General features: G+C 41.6%; 1 protein-coding gene across 1 annotated transcript; it reads right to left on the bottom strand.

Annotated features, from left to right (window-relative positions):
• Positions 1-8,437: 8,437 nt before the first annotated feature.
• On the bottom strand, positions 8,438-24,881 carry mfsd14a2 (major facilitator superfamily domain containing 14A2). Its single transcript, XM_070974523.1, has 12 exons — positions 24,617-24,881; positions 21,763-21,858; positions 18,844-18,906; positions 17,625-17,752; positions 17,302-17,416; positions 16,925-17,143; positions 15,865-15,978; positions 14,812-14,883; positions 14,429-14,541; positions 12,409-12,506; positions 11,979-12,136; positions 8,438-11,854 (listed from the first exon to the last, which is right to left on the bottom strand). The coding sequence occupies exons 1-12, from the start codon at positions 24,698-24,700 to the stop codon at positions 11,642-11,644; spliced, it is 1,473 nt and encodes a 490-aa protein (XP_070830624.1). The 5' UTR covers positions 24,701-24,881; the 3' UTR covers positions 8,438-11,641.
• Positions 24,882-27,301: the final 2,420 nt, after the last annotated feature.

The raw sequence follows: 27,301 nt of genomic DNA, 5'->3' as shown, positions 1-27,301 counted from the left end.
AGATGGGCTTGAGGGGAAATACGGACTGGAGCTTATTGGATTACACAACAAACTGATCCAACTGTCAGGTGGTAACGCGTTACAGTAGGTAATGCCGTTACTTTTGACGGTACCTCCACCTCAGATCCTTTACTTTGGTACATACAGTAACGCCATCGGGGGGAAATACTCCGTTACTTGTCCGAGTCGTGCATTTAAGAACAGAAGTATTAACATCAACAGTGTAATTAGAGTAGCCTAACAAGAGTAAAAATGCTCACATCATTGGAATATGATAATTGGTGCATAAATGTGTGCACTGCAAACAAATATACTTATATTCCTTTAATAATATCCTAATTTATTTTGCCGACTATATTTTGTATTTTTAATCAGTTAATTAGTGGAGTAGAAGAGCAAAGCAGCAGAGAATGGGCATGCAAGTACCTGCATGTAATAAGTGAAATGTTTATTTACTTTGTACCAGTGAGCGTAAACGACTTAATATATAAATTACAGTCTGCTATGGATTTATTTCCATTTAAATTAAGATTACCGTGAGATAGATAGAGAGATAGAAAATGTATATTATCATGTACATATGATTAAAAAAAGAAAAACAGATACTAGTGCAGTGCAGTAGTGCAGAGAAAATGTGATTAATTGATTCATATAGAAAATATTTGGCAGAATGGTGGATAATGAAAATCATCATTTTTGCAGTCTGAAAATTCATTTAAATAAATAATGTTTAATAACAGTAACAACAATAATAATACATTAGCAGCTGTTCTTCTTTTATTCAAGCTAAGCAGGCTGTTTGGGGATTATTAACATATTAATCTAATTATTCATAAACCACTATTGTGATTGGCTAGCAGTGCCGTTGGCCTTGCCCCCCTCCCCTGACAGGAACAAATACTGGCCAGCAAGAGACAAGCCCACGTGCAGCATAGCAGAACTCAGAATTAGCTCCAATAAGTTTTCAGTGTGAAAGTTCACTCTGCATTTTGGAAACAATACCCTGAAGTCAAGTATTTGCTCTGTGCAGACCTTTAAACCTCATCTCACAGTCTTTCTCCGTGGATGGAGTTTGCTCCACTGTCATGGAGACAGTTCAGTTGTTGTTGATCTCCAGTGAGATTCATTCACACTGCGACATCACACAGAGGAGCAGCTTTTCAACCGTTTCATTACATAAAAACTGTGACTCATTCAGGAAAGCCTTGTGTTTTTACTGTAAAGTAACAGACCTCAGCCCAGGTCTCATAACCTCCCTAATTAGATATTAATCTGACAGTCATTACTCAGAATCACGTGTCAGTATGTACAGTAGAAAATGCCAGAACTGGTTATAGTTAGGTGCACAAACATTTAACAGGATTGCTAAGAAGTACAGTATAGTCCTCCACTACCAACAGCACTGACACTGCCACACAGGTTTTCTAACAGCTTTTAATGAGGTGGTGAAGTGATTACTAATCATGCTGCCATTGTGCTCACCTAATTTTAAAGTAACAAGACAGCAAGTCTGCAAACACATGCTGAGCTGAATGCTGTTTGTCCAGGAATAAGCGCTGAAGCACTGTGAGTTGGTGGTATTCTGAGAATTGAGAACGTGATTTAGGGCTTTGCATTTCGTTTGTAAGTGCAGTGTTTTGTGTTCAGAGGTAAAGATGCAATAATTAAGTTTGAGTGTTTGCATTAAGCGCTTTGACTGATGTGAAAACCAAGTCCACGCAGGCGTTCTGCCAAACGTCAAATCCCTGGTTAAGAAAAGGTTTTGACACTTGTACATGAACTATTATCCCCTTTTCAGCTTAATTCAAGACCACATGCTAATGAGGAGCAAGGATCCAACCAAATAAATCAATCCTTCATTTTCAACCTCGCAAAGAGGAGGTCAGACTCGATCCTTCGGTGCGTGTTTGAAATTGAAGGAGATCCTCTCTTATTTTAGAAAAAAAGACGAGGAAGGAAAATCCTCGTGTGATTCAGCCATTGTTTAAATACAGAACTTGATTCTCCTTCTGGTCCTGTTCTCACACTCAGACAGGCCAATGGGAAAAAAATAAAGCATTTCACACTGAGCTCTCCAAGGCTGAAAATATCTGACATTGTTCACATTTGTGTGAGCTGTAATTGTGCCACAATGCCACCTCCATCACCACTGCTAATTCACTACCTGTTTACATCCTCCGTCAAAGCGGCAGCTTGTTTGGTGCGAGATAATCACATCCTGTTGTTTATTGTGCTGAAATAGATTTTACCAGAATACTAAAAAAAGCCGTGCTGTATCACAGCTGCATTTCTGTTGCAGCTACAACACTTTTAATCATCAGCTCATTGTGAATCTTCTCTGGCTGAGATTCATTGTGAAGCAGGCAGGTGCGGCGAACGAACACCAGGCGCTGTCCTGCGTGGACGCAGGCGTTGATTCAGCGGGACGTGACACAGGGGAGCAGCTCATTAGTAATATCAGCGCTTGGTAATCAGAGCTATTTGCCGCGAGAGGAGAACTCAGAAGCTGTCACATGTTCACAACAGCATGTCTGAAATGGTGGGGGGAAAACCGAAGCAACGGGGTCAAGAGGTGACGCTCGCTGAGGCCTTTCAACAAGCGCCACTTATTGGGCAACAAGAGGGAGAGAAAGGTTACCACAGCCACAGGAGGAATCGGCCACTGAGCTGACTGGACCCTCACGCAGAGCAGGCACATCTTGCTTCATAGAGGATGCAGAGCTAAATTGCACCGCTGTGAATTCTATATCTTAAACATAATCCCATATTGAGTGTGCAGTCTGTAGGAGTGAGGTGTCTTAATGAGATTAAAGTCTAGTGATTGACTGGTTAAAGCCGCGTTCCACTTCCCATTCACGACCTCCCCTCTGTCTGAAAGAAACCGTTTTATTTTTGACTCTGGCAACAAACATGGGAGGCGAGGAGTTCAGGTTTTGTCTGATTTTCTGGTTTTCGTCAGTAGTATGTATTCTGTAGAAGACGGCATGTTTTGTATGTGGTGTTATTAGCATGTAAGACCTGGGGACATGCTATCATACAACAATGATGAAGTGCTTTACCTGAGAAAGCTGTTTTCGATATGTGTAATGCCCAGCTGCTCGGACATTTATACTTCCTAACCTCCTTTAAAACATCAATTTTTTTTATATCTGTTAACCGTCTTCCTTCAGCTTGAGCTGAAGTCGATATTTTTCCCCAATGCAGAATTAACTAATTTTCAGTGCAACTTGTGTCTAATCTTTGGTTTCAACCAGGTAGCCAAAGCAGAGCACGTACCCTACTGTGCTATTTTGACCAGATTAGGGTGATTATGGCTCAGAACTATTGATGTGTTATTGAGGCTGTGATGGACAAAAAAACAGATGACTCATAAACACATGATGTGAATGCTGGCAGCCTGTTGCTCGAGACTAAAAAGAGGTTGTTTTTTGAGCTGTGACTCCTAATCCCGATGACCTCCTAAGCCTGATCTCTGCTGGGGTCGTGTCAGACTGTCGAGGTGGAGCAGTCCCGCTGAACTGGAGGGGGTCAGGCTGGCTGCTTGAGCATGCAGGTGGTGTTTGAAATGAACTTGAGGTGCACACACAAGGAGAGTTTATTAGATCTGAGGTGGGGATCACCACTCAGCAGTCATGTAACTGACAAATATGACAGATGTGATGTTTGGGGTCAGGGCTTACAGAGCTCAAACAAGGCTCATTCAGCACAAGAATAAATGGAAACCAGCGGCTGCCATGGAGAGCACAGAAAACACAACACAAATCCTCTAAAAACCGACATCTCTGCTTTAGAAAGTCAGGAAAGTTTATATGATTTTCAATTCAGGAGGCCAAGCTTGTGAACACATGGTCTTGCAGCCATCAACAAATTACATACTGAATACTTCAAATCATTGGTTACCATTTTCTAAAGCATACCGAGTGTTTAGCCTGATTTATTCGAACAGGCATTGTTCCATTCATTTTTACTCAAGTATGACATTTTTCTTGGTCAGAGTTGAACTTCCTCGAACGTTTCTCTGCCATTTGGTTTCCTGTCAGAGTGACGTGCTGCTACGCTGTGTGGTAATGCTGCTTGGAGCAGGAACTCTTCCTTTGTGGTGCCTTCAAGGAAGCTTCAACTTCCAATATTTACATGCTGGCTGTCAAAAAGCATTGCTTTCACAACCTATGTTGTCGGGAAATCAGACCAGGAAGACGAACAATAAGCAAACATGGATGTCCTGGAAATGACAGTGAATTTGGCACGGGCATCAAAAAGGTTACTGTTCGGCAGCCGATTCATAAGTGGTTTACAAGGTGAAAACAGAGTGAAAAAAAACAGACATGACAACAGAAAAAATAATTTAAAAATAATAAAAGCAAACAGTTTTAATACTTGTGATAAATTGACCAAAGTTCTTGGGTCTCCACTACACCTTCTCATTACTGAAGTAAAGCTCAGAGATATGGCTGAAAGCTCTGGAAAAGGTAGTAAATGACCCTTGAGTTGAGAATATTTAATCACAGATATGTTTAATTATAATTCAAGTGGCACATTAAAGGTCCAGCCTGTAGGCTTTAGCGGCATCTAGTGGTGACGTACAGACTGAAAACAGCTGAATACCCCTCACCTCATCTTCCCCTGCGGTAGCCATTAAAAGCCGCTCCCTAAAGTCAGTGTTTGGTTTGTCCTTTCTAGGCTACCGTAGAAACATGGCGGTGCAACATGGCAGACTCTGTGGAGGAGGACCTGCTCCCTCTGTAGACATGAAGAGCTCATTCTAAAGTAATAAAAACACAAATTCAGCTGAGTAGACATGAATTGAATCATAACTATGAATATTGTATTTGACACCCTAAAATATTATTGCGTTGCTAAGGCTAACACATTAGCTTCTTAGTCATGCAACAAACACAGAACGACATTATAATCTCATTGAAGTCTTGTCACTTTGTTTGTTTTTGCTAAAAACTGCTTCCTGCTTTTGCTGGAAATGAAGCTGATGAGAGTTGCAGCACTGAACCAAGCAGTGGATGTGCTATAAAATGACAACAATGAGCTAAAAGAAGCTAAAAAGCACCATAGAGCTGCGAACGTGGGTTGTAATTCTTAGTGGTACAAGTGAAAAAGATGTAAGTCTGATCTCTGCAGGAAGAGTTCTGGAGCTTTAAAACACAGATCTGCTAACCCTCAGGTTTGAAACTGACTTGGGTGCAGCTAAAAGGCAATGACGCGAGTTAAGGGAGGTTTAATACAGCATTGTGGTACACTGTGGAAAATGGTGGGAAGCAGTCATGATGATTGATAAAGTAGTCATGATTTCAAGTGATTAACCTCAAATCTGAACAGTGGGGTATTCAGTCACTCAGCACAGGTGCATTAGTTTATATTGTGTCTCTCTTGATAATGACATTAATCTGCTTGAAGTGCTCTTACATAAAAGCCCGAAGCTGCACTTTCTGACACTCTTAAGGTGTGTGCTGCCTGCAGCTGCATTAATAACAACCACACACCACAGCGTAACCTTTACCATATTCCAACTCACAGGTATGTCGGTAACACCCTGTTTGAATTTGACAGCAAAAACAACAGGGTCAAGGTTCATAGTGATCAGGCTGACTCACTCTGTTATTATGAACATGCTGTGACATTCTTGGCTCATTTGTGTCAGTCTGCAGCGTCTGTAAGAGGTGCATGAGACATCTGAGAGACAAATGCAAGGAGTTTTTGAAAAATGTGGCCCTGGAGGAAAGAAGTTTAGTATCCAGAGATGTTGGGGCCTTGTGTGTGAAACAGCCCGCACCCGGGGGGCCCACACCTATCCCTGAGTTAATCGTCAACCACAGGGGGAAGTCACATGAGGAAACACTGGCGGCCTGCATAGAGAACATGGGAAAGCAGGCATTGTGGCAGAGGTTAGTGACAAACCCAGGTTCACACAGACCTGTTTGACTGGAAGAACAATGAGGTTCACACATGATTCATCCCGGGGCTCTTCCTAGACGCCAGCGCACTACACTTCTCCACCACAGGAAAGAGGTGCTGGCGTGTGTCAGGGCCGACTGGGACATCCACCACTGGGCCCGCTTCCCCTTCCCAGTGCGTCTGCGGGGCTCGAGGTGTACGGCTCCAAAGAAAGATTTCTTCCTGCTGACATTTACAGTGTTTGCAAAGACAATACTTCAAGTTTTGAGGCAGGGCTTGATGGATGCGCTGCCTCTCTGGGGTTAATGGACGCTCACATTTATAGTAACGGCGCTGTGGACAGTGTGTGGCCTCCAGCCAAGTCCAGGAGGCCAGCTTTCAAACATGTGAGCACTCTTCCACTCTCATGCACCTAATTGAAGCCTGGAAAGTAAATGTGCTATGACAGCGACTCTGCATCACAATACATTCCAGCAGCTCCCCCAAATAGTCACATGGCCCCTTTTTATCCCCAACATGAGCACAAATAAACGACGGGGCAAACACTGGAGGGGCTCCTGCACTCACACTTGCGCCTTGGAAGTGATCTGAGCAGCTACCCTCTCTAAAGCACTCCAAAAAGTTGCTCTTGTTAAAACATGCCCAATCCTTTCCCTGCCAGAGAGCTGTTAATCCTGACAAGGCTGCGTGCCCCTAATTCCCGGAAAGCTGAGAACCTGCCGTTTGTTGATGTGTTGTGTAGCTACAAGCACTGGAGGCAGCAAAGTTAAAGCGTTCCTCCTTCCTTTAAGTGCCACAAGAAAAAATATATATATCAAACATGTGTCTGCAAGTCTTCATGTGTAGAGAAAAAACTAATCAAAGTGTGATATAAAACAGTAGCAAGATGGTCATCTTTCTGACACGACCCGCTGGATTTCTGAAGGCCACATGCTCCAGTATGTTCAGCAGTTGGTGATTATGGATGCTCCATAAGAAACCCCACTGTGCTGATGAGTCCATCGTAATTAAATCCACCTCAGTGCCCAGCGCTGTTAGAGGGCTCGTCAGGAAACAATGGGCATGGATTACAGTTAAGACTCTTATTATTATCTCCTCTATCCGAGGTTAAGACCACAGAACACCTGCTGCTCCATGTGGACACTTTGCCTACATCATCATATTGCAGCAGATAAAAGGAAACAGCAGTGTGCTCAGGCATGCAGAGATTATCCTGGAAATGCAGACGGAAATGTGCCACTGGAGCGACAGTGGCCGACGAGCCTTCACTTCTTAGTCTTCAGGTCAACAAATCTCTCAAAAGCAAAAGCGAGAGTGATGCGAAACAGCATTAATCTGGTGTAGGACCGTGTGAGGAGGGAAGCAAAGCGCTGGGATTCACGGGAAGGATATTTTGTGATAGAAAAAAGCCCTCATTTACATTCATATTAAACTGTTGATTTCTGTATGGAACAGGAGACCTCTCAGTTTAATAGAAGCACACACACAGATGAAATAAATCCTTGATGAATGTATTAGAATTAAAAATGAAGGATTTCACACTCAGATTCAGCCGGGAAGCTTTCCAATTAACAGGTGACAGTTTCTAAAAAAAAGAAGAAGCAATATTTCAAAGAGGGGATGGAATAAAAACTATTTAAGTCTTGATGTACAAGCAAACGTTTATGATCATGTGGTGCACACTTAAGGTAAGCAGATCAATCCCTCAGTCAATCCCTAAAGTATCCGTCAATTGGTCCCAAATCCCCTCCCAAAAGGATCTTTCTCATCACTTTTGATCATGTTTTGGGCACACAGATGCTCTAATATGCTTTTGTGTACATGTGTGCTTATCAATTTCTTTATTAGTTTGGAGCACTCGCATAATAAACATTTATTTACCATACAAGAACGCTACAAACAAATACTTAATTTTGGTCTAATGATTAGCTGATAATGAAAATATATTTAGAACTATTATTAAACAAATTTCTCTCCTCTTCGTGATATTACAGTAGCTGCTTTTAATAGTAAAAATTATATTTCTCTGAGCCTGGAATTACTTGATATTGCATTGAAAACAATTTTTGTGGTTTCGTCCAGCCCTGGTAGACGCTCGTTCGAGGAAAGTCGGGCCTTGTTAAGGATTTCTGCCAGACTTTGCTACTGCCTCCATGTGGCTTTAATAAAGAAAGGCTCAGACCACAGAAAGTAAATGAGCTTAGATCTGTGCATTAATAACAGCGGAGGATATACTGGAGTGTGAAGGTGGAGGAAAGCATTAGAGGAGCGCAATCAAACTCTGAAGGGTCGGATTACTCAACAAACAACCACCAAAGTTAGAGCATTAAACAAAACGTCTGGTATTAGGAATACCAACTGTTTGTAATGGGATCTAATGGGATTTAGCTGCCATTTAATTTAGGATCTGCAAACATGACGCTGAAAGAATTATTGGTTGCCTGCTTGCAGAGGCTCCTTCTGATCACTCAATTAGCTTTTGGCATGAAGACGATGCTCGCCCCAAAACCCACAGAGGCAAACGCACACATTTCATTGTACAATAAACCTTTAATAAATAGTTTGTCATTAGTTTCCCATATTTACATAATAACCACCATTTACTTATGTTGCCATACTCATTTCTTGGCTAATTTTAGGCACACAGAGAGGGGGTTCAGGCCACAAACCACATTGTACTAAAAACAGGAGTGGCTAGCAGGTAAGTCTTGAGAAATATATAATAATAATTGCACCATACAACCAAATAGACCAAGAGGTGGCCGTCTCCTTGAGCAATAAATATATACATTTGCTGTACGTACAGGTGATTTTTGTACATTTACAGTCGTTGCTTGGAAGCTGTACGAGTGCACATGGGGCTGGTGCAGAATCTTACCAATTTAAGTAGGATCTGAATTTATGGGTTTACCAATGCGTTGGTCCGATAAATGAGTAATTAAAACAAACAAAACAAAACGACAGTATGATATTCAGAGATTAAAGCAACAGCAATGGCCTCCTGTCTAGTAGTACCCCCCCTCCCCTGAAATAATAAAAACTGACAGGTTAAGTCAAAACGTTGAGGGTATGGTGTGGTCAACATGTACAGCTTGGCTGGGGACATTCACTGACTTCTGTTATGCTCTACTGATAAATCAGGGAAAAGTAAGCTTATCAAATGTAACTCACCACGTTGAAATGCTTGTTATCAACTGAAGACCGAGACTGAAAACACACAGATGGACATTCGATAATTTACCACGCAGCCACGGCGCTGAAAAGATTCCTAAAAACTGGACGAAGATTTAAAAAGCTACAAAAAAAATAGCATTAAAACTTAAATCTTCAGCCAAAGAAATTAAGACACGAGAAAACAAAATATCCAAATCACTCAAGTTCGCACACATACACACACATTATGAAAAAGCAAACCAAAAAAAATTAATTTGGCACAAAATATGAGACGTACATTTCTCTTCAGATACAGTAGATGTTAAACAGCATGAAACCCACCGTTAGTTACTATTCCTTATTGAAATTTGGCTATTTAAATGCACTTGAGGCATTTACAAATGAACTGTTAACAGCTGCTGACAGTACGAGAACAAACAGCGTCACTGATGCCAAGCACCAAAACCAGGCGCAGCCAGAGTTAGCCAATCGTAAACCTGCAGTTCAAGGTCAACCTACGCCACCGACTGACAAAGAAAGGTAACAGCAGCGGTTCAGACCTGCAGACAGATGCGCTGATATGCACCCCCTACAGGCAAGGCAAACTCACTGAAGATTTTACATTTCTGGATCATATTTACTGATGAATGCTGGGATGACGACAGTTCACAATCCACTCAGTGTCATTGTGTAACCTCTGACCTCAACCACTGTCCTCCTGTTTCATTTGTAGATTTCTATTAGAAGACTGAATATCCGCTGGAGGACACATGGGGGGATAATTACTGCATGGGTGCGCTGTTATTTCCATGTTTTCATGACTCTGTAAATCTAATCTTGGACTTTGAGTGCCAATGACCTATATTCTTACTTTATCGTAGCTAGTTTGTGGAAAGCGTAAAACCTTAAAAACACTCAAATACATGAGCTTTTATTCAGAAGAATGTGCTAAAATGGGAGCAGCGTTCACCTTCATTGCCTATAGGGGGCGACAGACATCTTTTTCTATCTATAAGTTTAAGCTACTTGTAGAACTACCTTTTTTCCTATAGGTGGCGCAAGTTGGCATGTGCAGAACTGATCTGACAATGACCAAACAGCTCCCCCTTGTGGGGAATCTGAGGCCTGTTTTAATGTCAGCTCCATGAGCTGCCTACCATCTGTTGTCAGTTACAGTTTGAGAAATGTGCAGTGGCTGTTAACCGTTTGTACGGAAGCTTAAACGTCAAGCATTCAGTGAAACTGTTTCATAATTCATATCCGATTACCACTGTAGAGATCTTCATCCACCACATGACATCACACTTTGAATTATCTACTGCAGCAGCACGAGTGATATCCTGTTGAACCTAATGATATTAATTCAAAGACTCCGTATTAAAAAGTCAGTGCCAACACTGGCATGCTGATAGCGACGCTCTAGCTCCAAATGGTCCAGAGGCTTTCAAAATAAAACCACGGTTCTGTAAGCCTTAACCCTGATGGTGATAAATGTCAGGAAACAAAGCAACAGGAAGGGCATGAAAACAAAAGGAATAAAAAGTGTGTAACGGCTCCGATGGGAGCGATAGCGTAAGATTACAGAGCCTTCTCAGACCTCGGTCTTCATACAGGTTACGTAATTAATATATATATACATATATATATTAAGTCACTTCGAGGCAACATTTGTTTCTTGAATAAGAACTTGAAGCACAACTAGCCTTCAGTTTGAACAGAGAAAAATATACAACCCAAACTGTACTACTTATCTAGAGAATGGCAAGTAAACATTGAAAAACAGTTTCAGCTAATAAAGTGGTCTCTCTTGCACACTTCCCTCTGTACGAAGTGTGTTGTTTCAACAAAGTGTGGTCTTGCCAAGCTTTTTATATCTGAACTGATTGACCCATCCTGGCCCAGATGAGGCAGCGCCTCTCCTCTCCCCTCACAGGTATCCAGTTGCTGCGCTTCCCCGCTGAGCAGACAGAGGAAGAACTGTGTTCCCTTCTCGGATGCTCAGACTGAGCTGTGGCGGCGGCGGCAGGCCTCTGAACAGATGTTAGACAAGTGCTCCACTAACTGTTTGTTACACCGTCGCTGGACAAACAGACGAAGCTGCCACTTCACTGGCTACAGAGGAATATGAAGAACCACACAGGAATTTAGTGACACTGGAGATAAACCCTACTCACGCTCTAAACCAATCACTTCTGTTTTGTCCTGCACTGTGACAGGGGGGCGGGGGCAAGCTCCACTCTGCTTTATCGAAACCAATGATTAGAGTCCAGCTCAGCCAAGTCACACACACACCTTTCCACTGCAGCCCGAAAAATACTCAACACACTCTCTTTACACAGGGTCTTCAGAGAGTCCTCACGATACCCTGCTTTAAAAAAAGAAACGAAAAGGGCTGCTAAGGAAGGAGTGCCCACGTTTTGTGCTGTGGACACGAACACCTCTTCATGGCACAGGAGCCTGATGCGTGCCTGAGGTGACAGTGTGTCGTCCATGTGGTAAAATGTGTGTATCTGTCCATGTGTGCGGGGGGGTAGGGGAGGTGTTTGGTTGGAGCGAGGGTGTCTGCCCCCCTTAGCTGAGGTTATACGCTGCTGTCCTCCAGCAGCGGCTCCTTGCCCTCGGCCCCGCTGCCTTGAGGGCTGTGGGAGTGACTCTGTGCCCCGTTGCTGTGCTTCTTATAGGCGCCGGGTCTCATGCCGGGCCCCGTGTGCTCCGGGATAAACAGGGCCACCAGCAGAGACAGCAGCACTGAGCATGCACCAAACAGGAAGGGAGGACCTGGGATGATGGCACTCTGAGGAGACGACAGGAAAAAAAAAAAAAAAAAAAAAAAGTTCACATACTGCTAAAATATGTGTAGCTGATTATTTGTGCTGTGTAAAAAAACAAAACAAAAAGAATTTATTGATCATGCTCACCTCATCAGTGGGGTTAGCCATGTTGGATTTGGCACCTTTCTCAGAGCCGTCCTGGTCGGACAGCTCCACGTGGAACAAGTAAAAGACAAAACCGTAGAGAGCAGGGCCCAAACCGTTACAGAGCCCCCGGATTCCAGTAATCATCCCCTGGACAACACCTAAAGGCATGAACAGAACAACGTGAGCAAAATCTCTGATAGATGCCACATTTCAGTGGACAATCAGAATGGGAGTTTCTGTTATGTGTTATTGGCATATACAAGACAAAGCATGCAACATCACCTGAATGTGTTATTTATCTGTCAGCTCACACATGTTCCAAACATTGAATCAATGGAGAGATATTTCAGCTGGATACCCACCTGACAACATGAGACCACCTTTGCTATGAGCAGACATGTGTACCCGTGTTAACAGCTGAGAAACTCACCTTGTTGGTCGGGGTCTGCGTTACGCGACACGATGGCGCTGATGGCAGGGAAAGTGATGCTGGACATGGCGGCAACAGCCCCGGCAGCCCACATCATCCTACAACCAGCAACACATGTTTGTAATGACGCCAACAGAATTCTATTTAACCTTTCAAAAATTAGATAAATACATGTCCTTGAAGGGGAGTTAAAGGCCATACTCTGGTTAAAACCTCGTAACTATCTGTAAGCAAACAGCAGCTATACAACAAACAGCGACCGAGTCTTTAAAGTCCAAAATGTCAAAGCTAATTTTAGATACAGCTGTTCTTCTTTTATGGAAAACTAAAACCATAACCATGATAACCAGTTGGATGTTTTCCATCATCAATTGACTGCTTTTGTGAACATGGAAAGGCCTCTTACCTTAATATATAATCAGGGTAACTTGACCTTTATTTAACTTAATTTACTGGGTACTGACCAAAGTAGACAGGAGAAACAAGGAGGCATATTGTCAATGTTTTCTTTCAGAATCAATAGATATTATGCTCGCTCTGCCTTCCTCCTCCAGGCAAAAACAACAAGAGAAACCGGTTGTTTATGATCTCATCTCCCGAGAAATGAAACTGATAGTGTGACCTGTGTATATGGCTGGTGGCTGTTGGTAAAAAGCCCCTGTCTTCTTATTCACAGGTCTCAGGTGAATGAACATGCAAACCCAGTGAGCCGTACTACTGTTTCTGCTTTTAAAAACATGCTTTGAAAGGCACCGAATCTCAAACTGAAATGTCTAAGAGAGTAAAATACGTGTTCACATGTTGCTCATAGGACCTCATTTTAACATTTACATTCGTCAACCAAAATCTTTCAAGTTAAAACACTTTATGGAAGCCTTTAAAGAGACTCAGTTATCAGATTAGTGTCACTTCTGAGCTGGTGACAGTGCCATTGCTCAAGGCAATGCTCCCCTCTGGTGGTTTGCTGTGGTATTACAACAACAGACAATAAGATTCTAAGACCCCTTTTACACATAGGGAATCGCATATGTTTTCATGTAGTTTGGCGTCTCGTTTACACACAAACAGAGTTTTTTTTTCACGGAAAACAATCATTTTTAAGATTTCTGAGATTTCTGAAAACGCCTTTTATTGTTTTATGTTTTATGTTCTGAAACGTCACAACATGCGACTGAATACTTAATGTCATGTGAGCGACCTGTGTTTACACTTGCGCCCATAGGCTTGGCATAGTTATGATGCGCTCGACGGCGTATTTATCCAGGTTCATGTAAACGACAACATTTTTGAAAACAATGCTGTATGCATGATGTTATTTTTGAAAAGGGAGGGGCCAAAATATCTGTTTTCCAAAATACCCTGCTACGTGTAAACTTAGGCTAATTCTAATGAGAAAGAAAGGCTCAATGCCTGGGTGAGCAGTGTCGACTGGGGGTTGGTCATAAAACACAAAGGGTTTATAGATTCTGGTTATTTGACTGTGCTTCAGGTTCTTGGAATATCATTTGATTAGTAAAAGCAAACCAAAGTACAGTAAGTAAAGCCTATTTTCAGGGGATTTGACCTCCACATAAGTACTTGGTGTTATATTTGAAAGGTCAAATGAAAAGGAAAAATAAAAATGATTTCCATCTTGTCATGCAAGTTAAATATCTGTCATTTCACTGTGGCTGAATGAGGCCCCATTAACTGATTCACAGGCATTGTGACTTCGACTGTGGTTTTTCACCATGCTGCAGGAAATGCTTAGTCATCTTCCTTCCTTGCATGAATTATATTCACTGAGTGATTACATTTCACTGTATCACAACTATCTTTTGTGAAGCTTGCCCACTGAGCTCCATGGATACATGCATAACAAGTGATGCAGATGGAAACACGGATGGTCTGAAGCCTTCTTTCAAGAATTGATAAGGGGAAATGAACATGGAATTTCTTAATGAATCTCTGGTTTTTGTTGTTCCTTTGAATGAATGTAGTAGAAATGTGTGTGTGTGTGTGTAGGGTGGAGGTTACTGACCAGGGCTGCGAGCCGAAGCCGTACCACGCCAGCTGGAGGATCTGGAAGCCGAGCCCGAGCAGGATCGTGTTTTTATTCCCTATGGAACGCATCAGGATCCCCAACACCACCGTCTGTAAAAACACAGCACGGAGGTCACACAAGACATAAAGTCTGCAGCAAATAGTTTTTCACATCACTCTCGAGGTTTGACTGGTGTAGAGCTGAAATGATTAGTTGATTAACTGACGGAGAGAAAATGTATCTGCAGCAATATCTAAAGTATTTGTTCCACATGTGAAGGACTGCTGCTTTTCTCTGGCGATAATCTGAAAAATCAGGGGGTTGGGGGCATTTTTGGATCTAAGGACGGAGGGTATGGTGTGCTGCAAATTTTTCAGTACCTGAGCGAGTATTGAGAGGATCCCAACAACAGCGATGAAGGCAGCCACTGTCTCTGAAGAGAAGCCTATGACCTGAGGGTGAGAGAGCATTCAGATAGCACAGGTTAGGACAAGCCCAGAGACGAGCACAAATCTCAAACACAGACCTCCACCCGTTTTTCACCTTACACCACAGAGGACATCTGTTTGTTTGTGGCCTTTTGTAAACACATGCTGTTTACTACTGCACCTTTAAACAACAGAAAGTGCCTCTCTTTTAACTTGTTTTCTCTGGTGTATTTAGGTCATATATGCAGCATCAGGAGTAAGGCAGCTGGTACGAGGTGTGTATAATTCATGACACTGAATGTGGGAAAGATATACGATAAAGCAACTTCTGCATAGAGGAGAGAAGTAGGAAGTTGTGTATAGCTATGTTCGCCCTCATGCTGCAGACCTACTTTGCTGTCTTTTTCAAGATGGTCACAGATAAGTGACACTGAGTGTGTCGGACTTGCTCGACTGGTTCATCTGACACTGTTTACACAAACTTAACAGTCCTTTTTCGAGCAGTTTCGAAAAAGATCTCATCTCTTGCCAGTTCATGTCAAAGCTGGCAGCTGCTTCCAGATGCTACTGTAGCACTGCATCGTGGCTAAAGCTGTCCATTTCTGTCTACTTGTGCTTTAAAATAAATTAGCTTTCCTGTGTTAGCATTTTGCTGAGACACACAGAAACAGGCTGCACGGCAGACCTGCTCATCCCATCTTAAAGCAATGTAGGTTAAAGTGTGTGTTGGGTACATTTCCCTGAGCTTTGCAGTCATACTTTTAGCTGAAGTATGATGGCGTCATATTGAACATGCACTCTCACTATTTATAGCAAATTGGCCTTCTTAACAAACTGCAACTTAACCTACCACAGAGAAAGAAATTAAATCCTTAAATAACATCTCAGCGTCACACTGGGATGAGTAGGTGTGTACACGATGTGTCTAAACAATATTTGTGTGTATAATCCAGTCATTTTCGTGGCCTTTCTGCAAATGTGTAAGCAGGGAGAGCAGAGCGTTACCTGTCTGAGATAGAGGAAGAAGCTGGAGTACTGGCCAGCCTCGGGGAGGTAGGAGAGAAACACTGTGATACAGATGAGGAGCACCGTGGAGTCCTGGCCCACCTTACGCAGAGACTGGCCAAGAAAACATCAAGAAACAATTTAACAACTGCATGATTTATTTTTAAAACGTGAGCAATGTCAGCAGCGCCTCTGCTGCCCAGTGTCCATAATCACCACAGATATTTTAACTGATGATGTTATGTAAGAAAACTAGAGCTTTAAAATGTATATAATCAAAGCACCATGGGTGGTGCGGATATGAACTGTGCATTCGAAGGTCAGGTTGGCTTTTTGTTTTTAAACTGTCTTAAAACAGTATCTATACATCAATATGTACATTGAAACAGGTTTTGCTTGCTGTAATCATTCCTTCTTTTCACACTGGCTAGTAAAAGATTCCTTCTTAACTTACATTAAATGTACCCTCACTCCTTGTTTTGTGAGTTCATCAAGTCAACTGAGTGTCACATACACTTTTTAAAGTCAGTTTCTTTTTTTAGTACAAATTTCCTTCATGTTTTTGGGGGCATTGTTTCTGTGCTGAGCTGCAGTGGAGAGACAGGAACAAGAAAGGGGACATTTGTCCTAAAAAGGCTGTAACTTTGCTCACTGGGTTTGTCACACTCAGACTGCTGACTGTTACCTTTAGATTAACTGTGGAGTTTATCTTTTCACAGAAGGGGGGCTATGAATTTTGCCCTCCTTCACTTAAGTTGGAAGTGAGGTGTGGTCACAGGTGACACAGGTTACTCTTTAAGTATTTTGACAATTATATTATTTATTACAAATAAGGGAATCTGGTTATGCATCAGTGTACTGCTCTGCATCAATGAAATGTTTTTCTGAGAAAGAATTTAAATGAGCGACCTGCCCTTACAGATAATTTACAGCACCATCAAGTGCACTTTGCTACAGATCCATTTTTCTGTGAAGCAAAAGCTTCCACTCCGTGGCTTAACCTTAAATCACTATCTAGACAAACCTGCCTTTATAACAAAGAATATTATCTGTTACTCACAGCGAAGGGGTCTGCCTGCTCCCAGGAGATGGGTGCTCCCCACGACGCTGGCCTCATCTTCTCCGGCAGCGACTCTGGTACGGCCACCAGGATGAAGCAGATGTCGAGCAGGGCGATGGCTGTGGCCAGGATCACCACCAACGTGTCACCGTAGGCCACAGACAGGTAGGCTCCGATGGCCGGGCTGGTAACCAGGCTGGCAGCAAAGGTCGCTGATACCTGGAGGGAGAAGCAGAGCTGAGGTGAGCAAGACAGAAGTGACTGATACTGAGAACCTGGAAGACAGGCATGACTCTTCACAGATAAATACTTCTTTGGATTATACAATCATTCTGCAGGTGTTTAAAGACACGTATTCTGGTCAACCATCTCCTTACCAAACCATAGGCTGTGCTCCTCTCATGCTCCTGCGTGATATCTGCCACGTAGGCAAAGATCACAGAGAAGGTGACGGCAAAGACGCCGGACATGGAGATGACTGCGAAGTACCACCTGAAAGAAGGAAAGAGTTTAGTTTGTTTGCTCAGATAAAATAAAATGACTAAAATTCTGTACTTTTCACATTGTTCACCTTTGTGAAAGTAAGAATGTCAGTAGCTCATTTTAGATCTGAAGTTTATTCTGTGGTTGCGTTAAATTGTATAGTGTTTCAGCAAAACAAGACTGAATAACTGTGTAGTTGTCTGTGCTTTGCACTCACCATGGGCTGATCTTCATCAGTGGAATGGGCGCGCACGTGAAGAAGACCGTAAGCAGCAAGAAGGACTTGCGTCCCCATACGTCTGACAGCGCTCCAATCAGGGGAGCACTGAGAAATGATAATAGGCCCTGCAGAGGACGGAGAGAAACGGGGTGGACGTGGGACAGACAGGGTGGTGGGTGTATCAGAAAAGTGCTTTGAATGGATAACTGGAGTGAAGTTACCACTTACAGACTCACAGGCATTATGATTACAAGTGCAAAACGTGACTTTAATCTATGCATGAAACTGCATTTTTGACCAACTCAAAAAATTATCAACTAGAAAATTAACACCAGGCACACATTTAAGCCTTTTGTCTATAGCCACACTGACACAAAAGCAACCAATATCTCTATTAATAAAAGATATTAGAATTATTTCTATTGTTTGGGCAATCTTGACTCCTAATTATGGACTGTGAAGTCCGGTATCATCGAGCTCTTGTAGCTGGCAGACTGGCAAGAAAAGCTTTTCCCACTCTGAGTAAAGACATGAAGCCAGAGAAAACAATAACAAAGCACCTAAGGCCTGTCGGAGTGAGCGCTGGTTTGAAGTGAAATCACTGGGGACATACAGACTGACACATGATGAAGGCCAGAGAGCACAGAAATCTATAAAACGGTCTTATCTTGCTCATAAAAATATCTAACGTAATATATTCTGTGGCCGGCTGGGGAACCAGCAATGGTTACTGGACAGCTTGAAGGTGTTAACATGTCACTGAATTAGTGTCAAGCAGCAGTGCCTCGCTGAACAAGAGCACACGTGCACAGAAAATCTTACATCTCAAGACGAACATGAAGCGCTGGCGAAGGATGTGACATAACAGCAGCAGTGGTACATAGTGCAGGCATGGCTTACTGTACAGCTTCATGTGACCAAGAACTACATACATTTAATATTTGCTTAATCCACAAAAACTGCATAATTACAAAGGGGGCAAAAATTAGATTATTGCTTAATTCTTACAAATCAACTCCCTATCATTCACGTACAGTCAATGCATATCAGACAACACAAAGTTTGCTATTGAGATATTGCCAGTAAAAACAGATAACTCGCTCACATACAAGCAGGACTGTGTTTCTGTCAACTTCCGCGTGTCACTGTTAAACTGCCATCATGAGAGAGAGAATATTGAACTGAGTTATTCTGTTTGGGTGTACTGAAGTCTCACCTTGACACCATGGATAAGCCCATTCATCAGGAATGTGTGTTGGGGGAATGTCTGGTGTAATACCTGGAAAACAAACACAGATAACGGCACATGAAACCACTTAATCTACGTAGTTTGCAACGATGACCTGCAGTGGCTTATGTGCTTTGCAGGGTTTCACTACAGCTAGAGAGAAAAACCAGTGTGACACCATTGGATAAATACAAAATTGTACAGATTTACTAAAATATGTAATTTCCATTCCATTAAATAAAACGTTTTTATACCTGTTTCGTAATAGATTCTCACTTTATCTGGTAAACTGTTCCAATGTACTGACATTCAAAAAATTTTGATCCAAAAGCACCAAGTCTTTGAACTGAACTATGCCTGTACTGGTCTCCAGTACGCTCACACCTGTAACCAGTCTGGTGCCGGAGTTAAAAGCCAGGCTTAAATAGTTTTACAAAGTTTTGGTCTGAATCGTCATTTCGCTGCTGTCATGGATGTAAACGACATTCATGGTTATTGCTACACTGAATGATGGAGCACTTTTACATGTTACAAACTGCTCACTGCCCTCTTCTCTGTTGAGGGTGAACATTTATTTATTTAGAAAGTATTAGGGCCAGTCTGAAGTATGGCCACAGAGACAGAGCTTTCCAGGTTCGTTCTGATGGAAGAACTTAGCAATAAGGGCTGTGCGATCTCACCTCTGTCAAAAATCCATGACATCATGTTACAATATTTGACTTTTTTAGATGATTAACCTTTTTGCTGGAAAACCACTCTGTTATCAAACTATCACTGTAAACTAGGAAGTACCCACAGAGTGCATCCCCCCCCCGGCTCCTTTAAATTTGATTTGAATTGTAGAAAATGATCAGCATTTTCTTAATTTGTCATGTGTCAGTTAGATACTCATTTATATAAAAAATATTAAATCATAAAACATGAGTAGAACTTTTTTGAACATGCTTGGTTTACAGCTGCTGTCCCACAAAATAAAAACAACCACAGTAAAACATGTCAGGATACATGCAGCCAGACACTATTCCTAAAACCTTTGTGGGAGCATAGGTAAAAGGAGTGTTCACATAGTTAAAATCCATGAGCTATTCAGATCAAAGTCCATGATATCTGCGTGCGGCAAGTATGGAGTGGAGATGTCACTGACACTGATGTGGAAACATAAAACCTTCGTTTAGTTCAGGGCATGTGACGGTTGACAGAGGCTGAACAACAGGATGTGGTTATTGTTAAGGGGTACAGAGGGAAAGCTAACGGCATGGCTAAGAATCCCCTCTCTTCCTCTGGGAGTCAGTTGCCCAACACACACAGACTGTGAATGCTCAGTGAAGACTGTTGCTGCTGGATACTAATGAAGCAGCGCGCTCATTGGGAGCAGTGAAGCAGTCCCTCTCATCTTCAAGCGCCCTCTGATTAGTCCAAAATGCAAATCCTGCCTCTGCCCGGGGATCTTGAGGGCAACAAACCCCAAGTAATTAATGCTTCACAGTTACACATACAACAACCTCTTCAAACAACAGACTGCTGGAAAGCATGCGTTGCATAAGCTGGTCTGGTTTACATCATGTGGCTCACATATGTTTGCACATCATTTGTTTGAGATACCAGTTTCTACGAAACAAAATTCACCTTGGTAGAGGAAAACATGCGGGTTAAAAAACTGGACAGGAATTCAATAAATGCAGACCTTGGCAGAAAAATGTAATGTCAGAAAAAGGAAACCTATTAATACACAATCCCTGCTGGTATGAAATAAAGCACTTCATCAATATGAGTCATCTTCGCACTTTCCTTACAAATTAGATCTGTTTTTGAGGAAACTATCATCTCTGTTTTTTTTTAATTGTTGACCAATGATTTGCCAACATTTTTCAAGAGCAGAGGTTACATATTGGAAAGAACATCCTCTTAAAAAAATGCTATTTGGGGTGCTCGTAGCACATACTTAACCCACACTACTCTGCAGCGCACTGAGGTGAATGTGTGGTGTTTGCCTGGCAGGCATCTGTGCTCTGGCCTGACAACACGAACCAGTGACCCCCTGATAAGCCTTTTCAACAAAGACCTGGTGCTTAGACAATACGATTGTTTGATGCCCTTTTCATATTTCTCAGTCCATTAGCGCTTGGCATAACATCTGCCAACACATATGCACAAAAAACAAAACTGCGTCAGACAGGGCCTCGCTCATTTGATTAGGAATTCAATCGTTTACGGACACTGATGGGCCTTGTGTGATTCCAGTCAATGGGAAATGCCACTCTTTGAGTAGATTTCCAGAGAACAGAGGTGTAGGCGTATGAATACATTACAAACTGTCATGTCGGTTTACATAACAGTGTGTCTTGTGCGTTAGGGTTGCGTGATATGTTTAAATTTTTCCAACCAGCAGCTCAACATCCAGAGATTGCTAATATATTGGTGCAAGTGTGTGAGAAATACAACCGTACACCTTCTTAATTCAGGCTCCTTTCTTTTACCAAACTAAGACAGGCTTAGCTGCCTTAACTCATCATAAAACACTTCATTCAAACTCAACATGAAACTGAAAGAAACTCACCAAAGCTGTCTTAGTTGGTCCACTATTCCAAAAATCACCAGTTCTGGTTTGGTCAAAATAAACCCTTAATTCATTGAGTTGAATGTGAAAATATCTGGCTGTACAAGCCATTTTCCCCCAGTGCTCTCTCTGAGCTACTGGCTTAGCTCTCTTAACTCTGTCTGAGCAGTGGCTCTCACTTGTTCTTTAGAGGCAGACTCCATTAGCAAATGAGTTAGCAAAATGAAATGACAAAAAATCAAAATCAAAAAGAATCCCCCCCAAAACGGGGGCTAATTCAAAGCCACTCACAAATATACTCATCCAATCAGCCAATGCTAACATGAGTGTGTGTATGCATCCAGGCTTACCGTGAGCATCGGGGTGGTGAGGAGACCCCATGCAAAAAACTCCAGGAAGATGACCACCACAGCATGGTAAACACTTGGCTCACCGATTCCCTGAGGCTGGATGGAGACAGAGGGAGACAAACAAACAGAAAGGTGACTATCCGAGAAGCAACAAACAGTTTAGCAAAGTGCATGTTAATGGTAACACATTAACAGATCGACTGTAAACTGGAATTTATTTCAAGTCAACATCTGTCTAATGATACAAAGACTCTACATATAATAATATCATGAAAATTGTAGAATTTTCTACAATGATAAACTTCTACACAACCTCATCACCAAAATAGAACAGAATATAACTATACACTGTATATCAGCTGCCAAAATGAAGCGGTTTTATTTTTGCACAGCCACAAGCCAGTCTGCTATTTTTTCTCAAACACACAGCTTTGTATCTAGTCTACAACATGAGCTTCGCTGTGCCTGCACAGTATCAAAATTGCAAATCCCAAAACAAAACCACTAAGCTGCAAACACGTCAAGGCTAATTTGAAAGCAGGCAAACACCACGGCTCTATTACTGCAGTCATACTTATTCTCTAATTACGCAATTAATGTGAGTGAGACAACACGGTTAAGCTGTTTACATGACATATGCAGTATTAGTTATATTGCCTTACTCTGATTACAAATGAATTTCGTTGAGTACAAGTAAATGCAAAGACTAAAGCGAGAGAAGAGGATCCACTGAATTTCACATTCACAGTGTCATCAGCGATTGTGTTGCCTGTTTACACGCACAATATTTCATTAGATTTTTGAAATTCATTATTAACAAAACGCTTCAATATTCAGGTAAAGTGTATCTTCATTTAATTTTCTCAACCATGTTCAATATAACAGGCAAATATTCTGTGCTATTGTTTACTGTGTCACTGTGAATACAGACCTATATCTGTAATGACTGAAATAAAAATAGGCATCCTTTCAATTTGCATAAAATCCACTCCTGGAAGAAGAAGTCACTTCATTACAGCACAGCACAGTAAAATCTATCCAAGTCTGTAAGGTGAAGAGAAAGTAAAATGGCATGAGGATGGATGCTGAGCTTTGGCAGGAAACAGTGAGGTGTGATAACTGTGGAGACTGCAAAGTAGGGCAGGGCCAACTTAACAAAGACACTTGCTGCTAGTAAGTCCCTCGAGTGGTTTGTCATTTCCCCACGTGGAGAGACTGAAAGCATCATAGAAAACCAGTCTACAGGTCTGAGAGTCACTGACTGGGGTGCAAGAAGCGAATAAGAAGAAACTATGATCACACCACCTGCTCAACTGAGAAAATGAGGAACAATCTGTAACTGTCTCATTATATGGATGTGGCAACTTCCTCTCCATTGAAATAACGACCAGCTACCGCTCACATTTTGCTTCTGACTTGTGAGTGTCTAAGCTGAGTAGATGCTATGGTTGGATCAAGGACTGGATGTGGAAAGTGTAATCTTAATGGCTGAGTGGTCAGACCTAGCTGTGGTAATACAGTAAGGCAACAACAATCATCTGAACTAAAGACTGCATTGGAGTAGAGAAACATCATGTCAGGTGTTTAAAAACATGTGCAGCAGCCATTGGGATGACAGGGCTGCTACTGAGGGAAAACAACAGTTTCTGGTTTTCTTCATTGTGATTACAACTATGTGCCTTCATATAAATATCCAGCATGTTTGGCATAGCTGTCCGCTGTCTGATTACATAACTGATGCTTCACAGTATTTATAACAATCCTGCCATACTCACTCTTTGGCAGTAGCCTAATTTGGGACAATCATCACTTACACCATCTTAATAATCCAGTTAACTAGAATTACTGATATGATAGTTAGTTAACAATTTCATCTGCTTAGTGAGGAAGTTTGATGCTTCCGGTTAGGACCATCGTATCACTTGACGGGCTCATCATACCTAGACTCCAGGTGTCACTGACCGATACAAGGGAGTAAGAATTTATCAGAAACAACAAACCCAGACGGATATTTACCCAATCATTAGCACCATACTGTGTCTATTCTAAAAGCCGTCGTTGATCTTAAAAGCTATGTTACGTTACACAGCTGATGTCAGCCTCGGTAGTAGTAGCTTTCCTGGAATGATGACTTTACTGTTGTATTTTATTATTTTCAACCAACGTTACCAAACCCAGGGGCGAAATGTCTTGCCCTGGCCCGTTTATAAACCACATCGTCGTTTAAGTATCTCTTACGTTGTCTGACAAAGTACCTTACTTTGTCTCTTAAACAATTAGCTAAGTAGTACAAAAGGTAGCTAAAAGCTAGCTAAATATATTAACTGTATGTTGCAGCAGGGTAAAAATAACCCCACTTTAACACATATGCTAGTGAGCTAATGTTAACCTAGCCCCAGTTTGTGCTTCTTAATGATGCACTGACACGAGTAATTTCAACAAGCTTTGAACAAACGTGAGGTGACGCTAACATTAAGTGCTGGTTTAAGCTAGATAAGCTAATATTGCAGGTTAACTGAATTACTGTGGAAAGATGAAGAAAAACAAAGCTAACGCTGACATTAGCCAGCTAGCGTTACCTGAGCTGACGTGTAAACGACTACAAACGCAGGCCGCTAACATTCGCGGTAGCTAATACTAGTTCATAGCTAGCTGTGCTAGCCAGTTAGCGAGGCGGACCAAGCTAACGGTTAACATTATCCGCTGGAGCAAACAATCGACCACAGAAAACCACGGACAAATATGGTATGCTACGTTTTCATCAAATAAACAAGGTTGCTAACTTCAGCGACTGAGAGCCAGTTTGGCTCAGTGGCAAGCTAAGTTAACGAAGATAAATAAATATTTAACTCACACTTCCTCCATCTTTTATTATAATTTTCTTTGCAAGAAGAATGCTGCGGTTCAGCCGCTTTTTCTTCTTTTTCTCCCCCGTCATTGTTAACTTATGTCCATTCTTGATGTCAGAGGGCCATCGTTCCACCTATCGAAAGTAAAATAATCTAGAGATTTCGGCTACTATGCTCATAACGCCCCAGGAGTCGGCTTCAGGCAGCTAGCAACGAGCTAACTGATGATTTCTCATCCCCACCTCACTTCATCCCGTCTTCCTGAACTACACATCGACCCGCCCTCCAATGCAACACCGTTCTACGATTGGCTACCCGTTAAAGCCACAAACCCAACCTATGCATCTGATTGGTTTAGAAAAACGTTGGGTGCTACTGATCCTCAAATGGTGATTTGTGAATATCACACCGCGGGTTTGGTGTACAAAGAGGAAATCCCTTATATGGCGAATTGCTGTGTTTACGGAGAAAGTGCACAAGATGTTCAACGGAACTTCCCAGAACCCAGTAAAAACAATTCAGTAATAGCATACACATACGGTTGATAAAAAAAATGTTCCCATTCTACAAGATATTTGAAATTCATTGCTCAATCTCTTAAAAACCTGATAATCCCCCGAAAAACAAACAAACAAACAAACAAACAAACAAACAAACAAACAAACAAACAAACAAACAAACAATCAATCAATCAATCAAACAAACAATCAAACAAACAAACAAACAAACAAACAATCAAACAAACAAAAAACTACTGTCATCAATCAAGTAAATTCAAATATAACCAGTTTAATTGATCTAAGTTTATTTATGGGTATAAAATACCACATGCATTGCTGTGGATGGAATGGAAGTTCTACAATCTCTCTTTCTTTCACATTTATTTTCACATTTGTCTAAAAAGTCTAAAAGTCCTTACATTGAATAGACGAATGTCCTTTTCTGGTATATATATATACTATAATACTTTTATACCTGCACTCTTTGTTGCTATTATATCTTTCTAGATTGTACTATAACAGACTTTCATACACTACAATTAAACACAAAACTAGGACACAATAACAAATGATTAATATCTGCTTGGTAATGTTACAACAGATTCAAAGCATCTCAAAAAAATGGTGGACAGGTAGACTTTCTTTCCATTTATACATATTAGGTTTTGTCCATAGATAAAGAAATTAACTGAAAATATTTAAATTCATGTAAAAGAGCACATCAGTGCATTCTGACACAATATCCATAATTTGAAAGGATAACCAAGAACTACAGAAAACAGACTCCATGAAATATGTTTCAGAATAGATAGGCGTGGTGCTCACTAAGTTTAGATTCCTGGCAAAAGTATGTGGAGGGAAATCATTCAAAATGAAACCTTTTGGGCTGGAAATCTGCCACAGGGCGTGTGCAGCCGCATGAATTCATAGGAAGTCACTAAAAAGAACTGGATGATTGGAGGCCTGAAACGCCGGCTTTAGTACAGCTCAGACTGGGGATGTCGAATCAAAATGAAAACCTAATTTAAAAATTTCTTATCTAGAGAGAATAATTTTACCAAGAGCAGAAAGGGTTTCTGAAGCAGCCTGTAGCTGAAAAGGTTTGCTTACATTAGTTTGAGTTTGGAGTTCATATTTAATCAGGATTCATGACTCAAGATTAACATTGACAAGTTATTACATTTTTGAAATATATTTACATTTTATTGCAGTTACACTACAATGACATGTCAGTTACATGAAATAGAAAATGGTTTGCTAAAGGTATTTTCATTTATGATCTCATTGACACAGGAAGCATTTTTTTTTCCCCTTTACAACTTCAAGCACAATTTTAGCTTCATCACATCTTACAGTGTAGAAGTTCCCATAGTGAATCCAGACGTGATATAATCATCTAATTCCTTATTCAAAATAAATATTGCGCAGTATCAAAATGTAGCAAACCATGGAACAAATGTAATGAAGTATTTCAAAATACTAATATAAAATTTGATTTTTTTTTAATGATTTCTAAAATAGGGGCTGCACGGTGGCGCAGCAGGTAGTGCGCGTGCCTCACAGCAAGAAGGTTGCCAGTTCGATCCCCGGGTCAGGCGGGGCCTTTCTGTGTGAAGTTTGCATGTTCTTCCCGTGCATGCGTGGGTTCTCTCTGGGTACTCCGGCTTCCTCCCACAGACCAAAAACATGCTCATTAGGTTAATTGATGACTCTAAATTGTCCGTAGGTGTGAGTGTGAGTGTGAATGGTTGTTTGTCCTTGAATGTGGCCCTGCAATCGGCTGGCGACCGGCTCAGGGTGTACCCTGCCTCTCGCCCACTGTAGCTGGGATAGGCTCCAGCCCCCCGCAACCCCGAAAGGGATAGGCGGTATAGATAATGGATGGATGGATGGATTTCTAAAATAACATAAACCCATCTATTCAAGCTTTCTTGTCTTTTTCACTATTGTCCAGATTTTTCACAATAATATGCTGTATACTGTTAAGACACTTATTAGTCAAAGCTGCAGTATCGGCTTTAGGCACTTTACAAGTGTAGCCGTCTGTATTACAGCAGAAAACACTGGAAAATTGTCAGTTTATTTCAGGTGGTGACAAAATTCAGACTTGGAAGATGTTCACCCCAGTATGCATTATTCCTACCCCTTACAGAATGGACAGGCGTGCATATTTTTTAAAACTTATATGCA

This window comes from Chaetodon trifascialis, chromosome 11, assembly GCF_039877785.1.
Source record: "Chaetodon trifascialis isolate fChaTrf1 chromosome 11, fChaTrf1.hap1, whole genome shotgun sequence".
Classification (NCBI taxonomy): Eukaryota; Metazoa; Chordata; class Actinopteri; order Chaetodontiformes; family Chaetodontidae; genus Chaetodon; species Chaetodon trifascialis.
This window is presented reverse-complemented; position numbering and strand designations above follow the sequence as displayed.

Bases quoted from the DNA above. Each gene is read 5' to 3' on its own strand.
- mfsd14a2 (XM_070974523.1), bottom strand. From the start codon at position 24,700: ATGACGGGGGAGAAAAAGAAGAAAAAGCGGCTGAACCGCAGCATTCTT. The intron at 17,144-17,301 runs GTAAGGAGATGG...TTCTCCCTCCAG, and splicing joins GGAGCACAGCCTATGGTTTG to GTATCAGCGACCTTTGCTGC. The intron at 12,507-14,428 runs GTCAGTAACCTC...TGCTGGTTGTAG, and splicing joins GGCTTCGGCTCGCAGCCCTG to GATGATGTGGGCTGCCGGGG.